Below are 11,379 nucleotides of genomic sequence, written 5' to 3' on the forward strand. Positions count from 1 at the left end.
GCTACCTAGAGCTCAGTTAACTTTATCCAAGGATTAATTCTCTGTTTGGGTTAATGCTCGCATAACCCAATCACTTCACCCGCAACCTTTTCACATTATCTCACACATGAGCATTTGGGGATACTTCACATCCAAAATATAAGAGCAGCCATATAGACAGGTAGGTAGATATGAATAAAACCAAAGATTACTGAAAATAGGTGCCAAGGTGAAGGAGGAAACCACATTTTAATATGTTAATTGAGAAACTCTAACCCAACAGAAATTAATTTCAGAAACCTAGTTTTATCTGTCTTGCAGTCATAAAAGCATGCCCCTCCCTATGCTTATCATAATTTCAAATCCTTTTAGGGTTCTTCTTTCCCTCAGTGATCCCTGAGTATATTCAAAGCAACAGCCAAAGTACCCCCCTTTGTCTATTAGGATCTGCATGGTCTGACATCTCTATTGATTTTGAAGGCCACTAGAATACCTGTTTACATTTGTGAATGTCTCTAGGTTAAATCATTGCAATATATTAATATCCTAAAACAGTTTCTCTAATATGATTTAAATAGTTATTCACTTAAATTTTCACCTCAGGACTCTTTATTGATCTGGGTTTTCTGTTAATATTCTCTGCCATGTAATGAGTGTTTCCTTCTCACAATTCCAGTTCTTTGTGAGTGCATAGTTGTGACTAAAAATTAGTACTGTAAACAAGATTTTTAAAATAATATGGTTATTGATGATTTTATGGATTAAATTTTCTATTATTCTGGTGCCCATTTGTGTTCCATTGTTTAGAATAGGTTCACTATTGAGACGTAGGTTTCCTCCCATCAATAAATAATGTGTTTATTTTTGTAATGTTATACATTATGATTGAATATAAATTGCCTACTTCACATTTTGGAACAATGTAAGTAGAAATATGCATGAGGCATGTGCCTGTTCTCTTAGAATTACATGTTTTACTTGCTTTTATATACATTGCTCCTGATTTGTTTATGATTGCATACTGTCTTTTGTTTCTTTTCCCCATCTTGGTATTTGTATAGCTTATCTAATTAAAACGTAGATATATGTACATGTACTGAGGTTTGTACTCAGAGGTGCTCTAGTCCTTAGTTACATTTATAGCCCCATTTTATTTTTATTTTGAAATAGATTCTTGCAAAAGTGTTCAAACTGGCTTCAAATTTGCAATTCTTCCTCAGCCTTCCTGTCATCTGGAATTACTAGCATGCCTATCATCTATGTATTATTAAAACTCTTCTTTTGTCCAGGATAAAGAATTTGGCATTTTAAAGTAGGACTTTCAAATATTTTTACATTTCTGTTTATCTTTTATGTATTTTCAAAATTTAAATGCAATCAAACCACATAAAACTAAACTGACTGTTTCAATATTTCAAGTATTGTGTAGTAGTTTTAATTCAAGTTGTTTTCCAACATGTTTCTTGGAAGTTTACATCTCCCACAATAAAGTTGGATTTTTACAAAAAACAAGTGCTCCTTTGTCTCCCATCACCAACACCATTCCTTCTGTGCAAAGGGTTTGATTCCTTTAGATGTCTCATATGAGTAGAATCACATAAGATTTGGCTTTTGATGAATGGTTGTTTCAGTAAGCTTGATGTCTTTAAGATGAACATGATAGATGGTATGCAGTTTCTCATCTTTGTAAAGTTGAAAAACATTTTATAGTTTTTTTTTTTCCATATTGCCCTCATTCATGCATATGAAAGGACATTTATTTTTGCTACCCATGTTGGCCCTCTTAAATGATTTAATGATTGCAAGTGTGTAAATATGTCTTAAATCACACATATAAGTGATGATTTACTCTGTTGTGTTCCATATGGCTACTTTTCTGAGTCCTGTCCATATTAATCTATTGAATACTGTAGCTTTTATTCCCTGATAAATCAGAAAGCATTATTCCAATTTGTTTCTATTTTGAATAATTTTGAATTATTTAGAGCACTTGTAATTCCACAAGATTTTTAAACACAGTCTTTCTGTGTTTGAAAAAAGTAATATTGAAATTTTGATAGCTTATACCAGGAGTCTCTAGATCATTTCAGTAGTACAGACAATATCTAATTTTATCTTTCATTTCTTAAATGAGCCCATGTTTAAGAGTGCACCATTGCCACACATTTTTGGAGTTTAAATGTCACTTCCCCTTTTGATTTCTAATTTACTAGAGTTTGTTTATAAAGTCATTTAAATACTGTCATTTCTTAAGGTACTTTCTGCTTTTAAGCTGGTCAATCTAGAATATTTCATGAGCTATTGAGAAGATTGGGTCTGAAAGTCTAGTTGATTTATACTAGTTCCTGAAGTCTTCTAGTCCCTGTTTACCATTTTGCCCGGTTTTATTCTCTGTTTCAGTCATTGGGGATTGGTGTCTCCAAATATTACTGTGTCACTATTTCTGTCAATTCTCTCAAGGTGGCCTCTCTATATTTGTAAGTACAATGCAAGTTAAACATGTATTTACTATTATTTTAAGTTTTTAGAGAGTGATGTTTTCTATCTTTATATAATATTCTAGTTTTCTCTTTTCATAATATTTGCACTTAGAAAGCCTTTTATCTCACATAACTTTTTGCTTAATTGTTTTACATAATTATGGCCATCTCTGATTTCTTTTTTTTATCTTTGCATGCAATATCCTTTTCATCATTTCCCTTTTACTAAAATTGATCATAAATTTAAATAAAATTTCATGTAGAAACCAAACAAGAATTTTGAGATTTAATCTCATTTGTCATGTTTTGCGTTCTGATTGGTGTTTAATAATAATCCATTTATACTTAGATAAATTACTGAAAATAATGAACTTATTACTGTTACTTTGTAAGTTGTTTTCTCTATTTCTTATGAAGTTTTTCCTACTTTTTTATTTGTGTTAATTTTTGGTACATAGATTATTATTGTGACATGCTTTGAAGTCTCACCATATTCTCTTTATATATTTTATGGTTATTTTGCCATTAAATTGGGATTATATAACTACATTATGTATTGATACTTAATTTACTAAAATTCCATATAAAAATCAACATCTTTGCATGTCCTCTTAATGTTCTTATTGATTTCACAGCTATTTTCATATTGTATGCTAATAGGTTTATGATAGCCTTGCTTTTGTCTTTGAAATTCTATAAGAAAATTGTATTTTGTATTATCATTACAGTGTAATAGAATTCATATTTGTGTGTATTTGTTCTTTTTCCAGTAAGTTTTCAGATTTTAAATGATTTGTTTTTTGAAGATTTATTTTACTTTCAATTGAAAAGATTCTCTATAGAATTTCTTGTAGGATAGGTCTAGAAGTCAGAAACTTTTTCAGCATTTGTGTATCTTGATATGTTTTCTTTTTCTTTACTATTGAAGAATAGTGATTTTGGATATACTATTTATGGACGTTAGTTTTTTTCTTTCTTTTTTTTTTTTTTTTGTTCATTGAATTATATGTTCCAATTCTTTTCAGGAAGTCTTCCAGTAAAAAAAATCAACTAATAATTTTGTAGATGTCCTTGTAAGTGATACATCTCTTATCTTTTGATCCTTTCAAAATTTGTATATGAATTTTGAAACTTTGATAATATGTGCTTTATTTTGAATTTTTTATGTTTACCCTTGTTGGAAATCATTGTGCTTCTTAATGTTTGATATCTTTTCTTCCTCACATTTTCAATTTCCCTTACCTGATTTCTTAAGAAACATTTTATGTACATAATTTCTGCTGATTTCTATTGGTAATTTTTTTCTCTCAATTTCATTTACTTTACTTCTGTTTTAATTTTAATTTTTAATTTTTATTAATGTTTTAAAATTTTTACAGACTGCATTTTGATTCATTGTACACAAATGGTGTACATCTTTTTCTTTCTATTTGTGCACAATGTAGATTTATATCATTCGTGTGATCATATCTGTATATAGGGTGGTAATGTCTGTCTCGTTCCACCATTTTTCATACCCCCTTCCTCTCATTTTCTTCTACATAATCTAATGTTCCTCCATTTGTCTCTCACCCACAACCTCCCCGCCCCCATTATATATCATCATCCCTTATCAGGGAAAACATTCAGCCTTTGGTTTTTTGGGACTGGCTTATTTTACTTAGCATAATATTCTCCAATTTTATCCATTTATCTGCAAATGTCATAATATTTTTCTTCTTTATGGCTGAATAATATTCCATGGACTATATATACCACAGTTTCTTTATCAGTTTATCTTATGAAGGACATTTAGTTTGGGTCCACAATCTAGCAGTCGGGAACTGAACTGCTATAAATATTGATGTCTTTGTGTTACTCTAGTATGCTAATTTTAAATCCTTTGGGTAAAAACCAAGGCTTGGGACAACTGGATCAAAACATAGGTCCATTTCAATTTGAAATTCCACCAGCAATATAAAAGTGTGCTTTTTTCCTCAAATCCAGGCCAACTTGTATTGTTATTTGTATTTTTGGTAGTAGCCATTCTAATTGGACTAAGATGAAATCATAAAGTTGTTTTAATTTTTATTTACTTTAATTCTTGATCAGCACATTGAATATCACAGAAATGGTTATTTAGTCTTGTTTAGAAAATTCATAACTTTCACATTCTTATGGTCTCTTTCTACTAGTTTTATATTGTTGCTTTGATTGATTCGTTTCCCTTTTTTCCTTGTGTGCTATTATTTCCACTGAGATTTTTCTACTTAAAAACAAGTTTACAGTAGATGATTAGAGTTCTTTTGAAAATGTTTGGAAATTACTAAATAAATAAACAATAGTTCAGATAAAAAGACATGTGCCTACAATTCCAGATAAGTGAGATAAGTGGGAATCTGAGGCAGAATGACTGCAAGTTTCTTGGTGATATCCTGTCTCAAAAGTGAACAATCTAGAAAAGGCCTGGGGGGACTGTGGTTGAAGCTCAGTGCTAGAGCAGTTTCCTACCACGTGTGATCTAGTGGTTTCAATCATCAGCACCCCATAAAATCTAAAAAGAATAATTTGAAAAAAAAAAAAAGTAAAAGGGACTGGGGAAATAACTCAGTGGAAAACTTCCCCTGTATTCAATCCCAATTACACTCCCCTCATAAAGGAAAAGGAGGGAAAAAATAAGATAAAAAGTTAATTCTTACATCACTTTACTCATGTGAAATCTGAACAAGTTGAATTTAGGAGCTAGGATTAGAGAAATATTAGAGGTAATGTCAAAGTTTTTATTTTATTTTATTTTTCGTGATGCTGGGGATTGAACTGAGGGCCTTTGCTTGCAAAGCAAGCACTCTACCCAGTGAGCTATATCCCCAGCCCTGCAAGTAAGTGTAATGTAGTTACATATATTAACTGGTTTTGTATGTTTAGAATTACAAACAAATGTAAAGTTTTTATTCTGAATATACTTTGAATTGGAGGTGTTTTTTTTGTTTTGTTTTGTTTTGTTTTTGCTGTAGTTATACCAAGTATGATTAATTTTGTTTGTATCTAACCTAAAAGCAAGACTTTACAAGATGATCCTGAAACAAAACAGTATTCAGGTATTTTAAAACAGCTTTTTAGGGGAGAATAAAGCCACCCAAAAGAAAAAAAGTTTCAATACCAGATAAATATATGTAAAGGAGGAAATATCAAGGAGCAAAAAGAATCACAAGTACCAATTTTACTCTACCAGTGATTTCTAATTCTAACAACAATTCAACTAGCAGTAACTTAAATCCTGTTGTTCTAGAAAATAAAACCATTAATACTTTCACTACAATTTTCAGACTTCACTCAATGAACATTTATTAAGCATTCAGATTCTTTTGTAATAACAGAAGAAATGATTTATACATATAGAAACATTAACAAAAGAGGTCTTCAAACACACTGCTGAAACCTGCAATATAGTTTGTGAACCAGATTTCAGTGATCATAATGTTATGAGTCAAAGAGCTTATGACAGTACAGTACAGCTTAGGTCTGTTGACTGAGTACTCCACCTGTTCCTATCATTCAAGAGTCACCCATGTGGAAAGGGCTACAATGACAAGTCTGACAGGCCTCTAAATAGAACTGCACATTAAATAATTATGTTACAACTGTGATGCACAGCTAGCTTATAGAAATGATGCTTCCACTGTAGTAGCACTAGAGAATTCTAGTGATATTAAATATTAGAATTTTTCTCCCTGCTAACTATTAAGCAGAAAAGGAGTTTTCTGACCACATTTTAGAGGAAAGGACACCTCTAAAATATACACAAGGGGAAAGTAGAAAGTGAGCAAAGTGAACTCCTGAAGCTGATTTTTCACAGACACTAACAAGCAAAGCAGTTTGCAATAAATCAAAGTCACCCTAAAGCAAAGATTAAGTCGATCAGTTCTGAAGAAAATATAGCTCATTTTGAAAGTTTTGTTTGGTTTGTGATCAGACTTCAAAATGTTAAAATAAACCAAACAGATTCTAGCAATATTAAAGTGCCATACAGGATTTTAAAAATGTACTCTAAGTTCAGAGGTTTTGTCCTCTCCCCAGAGAAAGTAAATAAAAAGAAAAAAGGAGCTCTTGCAAAAATAAACAAAACTAAACCCACCACTCAAAACATTCATAAATGGAAGGCTTTTTTCCTTTTGAATACTTCAATTGGTCCAAGATCAGTGTAAGGTTTTCATCCTAAGAACTTCTACTCTCTTCCTTTAGCTTCTATTCTCTAGTCATTTCCGTGTTTTTATTACACAAGGCTATGGGCACATTTTCTTAAGAAGTCAGGTTGAGTCAGAGGTAGCATTAGGATGCACTATAGTTGACTACAGTATGAAGTTCAAGTGAACACATTATTCTTCTAAAAGAATGACAGTAGGTAAAAGTGCATAAAGAAAAATGTTCAGCCCTCACTGCCTTGCACTAAGAAAAGTTCTGAGAAACTGGGAATCAATATTGGGAGTCAAGAAATAGGCATTGGCCTCACCTCTTTGAGCTCCTTTAATGCACCAGTTCAGGCTGGTTTTTCCATGAAGGGCAGCACTCCACTCACATAGTAGGCAATGCCAAGAGACAGCAAAGCAATGGCAAAGATCAGGAGCAGGACCCTCCCAAAGCCCAGATCCTCTACAAATTCCTGCCAAGCGGTTCAAAAGCTGGACAGGGGGGGGAGGGAAGGGTTAGTGTTAGGGTTAGAGTTAGGGTTAGGGAGGGGGGCAAGTATGGAGGAAGAAAGTACTGTATAGAGGGTAAAGAGGGGTGGGAGGGGTGGGGGGAAGGGGAAAAAATAACAGAATGAATCAAACAACATTATTGTATGTGGATTTATGATTACACAAATGGTATGCCTTTGCACCATGTACAAACAGAGAGGCAACATGTATCCCATTTGTTTACAATAAAATAATAATAAAAAAAAAAAGCTGGACAGGACCCCTTCACCTGGCTGTAGGGTGGGATTGAGGAGAGAATGGCTTTCTGTGGTACTTTTACTCTCAGCCATCTGCATGGTCTCCAGTTTGAGTGGTTTCCTCTGTGAAAACCTTTTATCTCCTGTTCTTCCAAAGATTCCAGCAATCGGATCACATCTTTATTCACTCCCCTGCACTTTGCCAGAACTAAAGGAGTTGCACCTTGATGATTGCATATATCAATTTTGAGTCCATTGAAAGCTAAGAATTGAATGGAATCCACATGGCCACAGAGGTGAAGAGCTGTGTTTCCTTGATGATCAGTAGTCAGCAGATCAGCACCAAATTTATGCAAAATCTGGCTGATGGCTACATTCTCTTGGGCTGCTGCAAGGTGAAGGCCTGTTCTGCCTCTGCTGCCACAGATATTTGAGTCAAAGTCACTTTCCTGAAGCCTCTTAGTGTAGTTAAATTCTCCATCAATAGAAGCTTGTAGCAAGGACACATTAGTTTGAGAAGTATATTTACAAAAATGTAGGACCTTGTTCTAATGTGGATGGAATATGCATCAGCTGTCAGATTAGACCTTTCCTCCAGTAGTCACTCAGCAGTTTTTTCTGAATTCTTAAGCAGGTTCAACAAAAATACTCAGTAAAATGCCAGGAAGCATCTGCAAGACAAGCAGTAGTGATAGCAACAGCACCTGTCTGCAGGTTGCAAAGGGAGGAGGGCCCAGCCACTCGTATATTGTTTTTAATGAGTACTACTAGAATGTATGTAAAGTTTACTAAAAATAAATCTTATTACATTGCTGGGGTCCAGCTCTAGCAGGAGTCCATGGGTTCCACACAGGTAAATGGGGCGCAGGGAGACAGCGTCAGCGATGGATGGAGAATGAAAGACACAGACTCTAGTTCTGGTGCAATCAATCCCACTTTATTCTGGGGAAGGCTGGGTTTATATACATTTTTCTTCAGGCTATAACGGCAGTCTTGTAGTTAATATTAAAGAAGTTTCCAAAGCATAGGCAGAAAACAGCAACCTTACAGATTATCCTTACCTAATCACAATTGTTTTAAGAATATTTCACTACGTCAATTAGCTAATACAATGTTTATTTCCTTAATATCTAAACTCTATGTGACCTAAGACTATTCTTATTATTCTCACGGTTAAAGCGATAGACAAGTAATCTCTTGTGACCATCTCTACTAGGTCCATCTTGTTAATATCTAAATTGCTGAGTTAAGGGCTACAGGAGGGCAGCAGTCGCAGTGGTTCTCATGGCCAAGTTTTTTTTTTTTTCTTACTGAATAAATTACATTGTCTTATATAGCTCTTTTTTTCCAGAACAGGGCATTGTGCACCAACGTTTATTATAGGGGTGACCTATTCTTTGTAGGAAGGAAGGAATGTTGTGAAACTTTATTATTTTACCCCACCACCACACATAAACAAAACCATCATTAGAATTTAACCAGCTTGTTGCAGACAAAGGCAGATCTATATCTATTTTCTCCAGAGGCTTTCAGGGACTCATTGCATGGTTGCAAAATTATTTTTTACTTTGTTAGTGGTAAAGACCTAATGTTTTTCAGATTATAGGTAATATTCTCTGGAATTTCTGTTGTATTCCCCTCGTCCCCTTAAGCAATCCGTTCAGACTGAAATGAGTAATATATTACCAGAAAAACACATCAGAAAAAACACCATGCTCCAGAGCAAAACATCCGGCAATTCCCTTTAGGATGAGCCTTTGCAAACATCCTCCAGAGTATCTTTGTCAAGCACTGGATGAAATTCTGGATGCCCCCGCATTTCATAAAATAATGCATGTATTAATTAACTATATTTTGTCATTTTTGTGCCATAAAACATGATGTACATAAAAGTTATGTGTAATCAGTTAATAAATAACAAAAAGTATGAACATTAAAAAGTCCGTCCTTTTTGGTGATTTGTATGGTTTGACTTCATTCCGGTCATGCTGAAATCAGCTGTGATAGGCTTTTGTTGCCCCTCAAGCCAGTTTTTATGCTGTATCTTCTGTAGATGTGTGTGTGTGTGTGTGTGTGTGTGTGTGTGTGTGTGTGTGTGTGTGCATTTCTCCCACTATAAATGCCCATATTTCTTCTTAAGAAGCAATACTTTTTTGAACCCATGATCAATGTCTTTGGCACTCTATTTCAAAATCTACCTGTTATCTCCAGGTCCCTGTGGAGACAAAAACTAGTTTGCATAAAGTTGTCAAGAAAGTCATAGCTGTTTGTTTTTTTCACACTTCCTTTTTGGTCTTGGGAGAATAAAGGGGTTGATAGTCTTTTCTTATTACACAATGACCTACTGTGGTTTAGGAATGACTCTGTTGATCAAAGTAAAACATTTTCTTTTTCTCTACTATGTGACTCACTCTAGTGTGCTCCTCTGAGGTTCTATAAAATCTAAGATGGTTTTGGAAGTTCTCACAAGTCAATTTTTTCAGTACAATTTTATGAAGTTTATTTTATGTTTTTATTTGTTCTTAGTAATATATGACATTCAAATCCATTTTGATAAAATTATACAAGTATGGAATATATTTTATTGTAATTAGGGCCAATTCTTGTGGGTGGTCATGCTGGTGGAATTCACTTAGGGATTTTCATATGGGTACATAGGAAGATTAGGTTAGATTTACTGTATTTTCCATTCCTACACTCCCTATACCATGATTTTTTTATTCATTCATTTGTTGATGTGCTTCTAGCTTTGTTCCATACCTAAGCTATTGTGAATTGTGCTGTTGTAAACATTAAAGCAACCGTGCCGTTGCACCATGCTCATTTTAAATACTTTGGATATGTAACTGGTTCAAATGGTGGTTCCATTCCTAGTTTATTTTTCACTGGGAATTGAACCTGGAGGTGCTTAACCACTGAGTCACACCTCCAGCCCTTTTAATGATTTTCTTTTTAATTTAGGGGCAAAATATCACTGAGTTGCTAAGGGCCTCACTATGTTGCTGAGACTGGTTTTGAACTCATAAACCTCCTGCCTCAGCCTCCAATGCTCATTCTTAATTTTTGAGGAATCTCCATACAGCTTGCTCCAATTTTCCACAATATAAGTGCATCCCCTTCTCCCCTCATCCATGCCAACATTTGTTGTTACATGTATTCTTGGTAATTGCCATTCAGACTGGAGTATGGGGGAATCTCAGTATAGTTGTATTTTGCATTTCTCTAATTGCTAGAGATATTGGCCTGATTTTTATATACTTGATGATCCTTCCTGTTTCTTATTTTGAGAAGGACATGTTAAGATTTCTTGCCCATTTATTGATTAGGTTTTTTGGGTTTTTTTAATCTATGGATTAATTACTATCTTAGATTTGCTTTGCTGTTCCCTTTTTGCTGTGCTCACATTGATAATAACTTCATTTTTTGCAAAGAATGTTCACAAGAGTGCAGCAAGTAAAATAATTTATTTCTTTGATTTCTTTCAGTTTTGTATTCTCATCAAACCCAAGAATTTTCATCAGAGCTGGGAATAAAATGTTCATTCCATCAGGTGATAAAGGGAAGGTATGGAAACTGTGGCATTGAAAATGTATGCTTAAAGAAAGAATGAAATGTGTGGAGGAGAGTAATGTTCAGGACAATTGTAATGATGAATATAATAAATGTGAGATAACTACACAAAATTTTTTATCATGAATCAATATCAAGAATATATGAAGTCTCAGAAACCACCTCAATTTTGCTAGTCAGTTTTGAGGAAGGTTTTGAGTGTCTTGAAAATTTATCTCCACTGAATTTTTGATAACATAACCTTGCTGTGAAATAAAATTGGAGAATATGAAATAAAATCTATTACATGCTTCAGTTCGTAACAACAAATATTTGAAATGTAGAATTTGGTTAAATTCTTAAATATATTTGTAGTCAAGAGATTTAATGATATAAAATAAATTACTATGATCAGTTTTTTTAACTTAATGAAGCATCTTTTGTTCTACATTCAACAAA

The 11,379-nt window shown here is 33.6% G+C and overlaps 1 protein-coding gene and 1 pseudogene across 11 annotated transcripts in view; one reads left to right on the forward strand and one right to left on the reverse strand.

Moving 5' to 3' along the window:
* Positions 1-11,379, forward strand: part of LOC306637981 (uncharacterized protein) — a 108,321-nt gene that overhangs the window by 79,695 nt on the left and 17,247 nt on the right. For 5 of the 10 annotated variants that reach the window (XM_079100989.1, XM_079100984.1, XM_079100988.1 and 2 more), the window contains one exon: positions 10,857-10,935. The exons of the other annotated variants lie outside the window; for them this stretch is intronic. In XM_079100989.1, coding sequence (XP_078957115.1) covers positions 10,857-10,935 — 79 coding nt within the window. The remainder of the gene's footprint in view (positions 1-10,856; positions 10,936-11,379) is intronic. 10 annotated transcript variants of the gene reach the window in all.
* On the reverse strand, positions 6,176-9,534 carry LOC306670440 (ankyrin repeat domain-containing protein 46-like; annotated as a pseudogene). Its single transcript has 3 exons — positions 9,521-9,534; positions 7,359-7,919; positions 6,176-7,117 (listed from the first exon to the last, which is right to left on the reverse strand). The product of its transcript is annotated as an ankyrin repeat domain-containing protein 46-like (transcript).

This window comes from Sciurus vulgaris, assembly GCF_902686455.1.
Source record: "Sciurus vulgaris genome assembly, chromosome: 10".
NCBI lineage: Eukaryota > Metazoa > Chordata > Mammalia > Rodentia > Sciuridae > Sciurus > Sciurus vulgaris.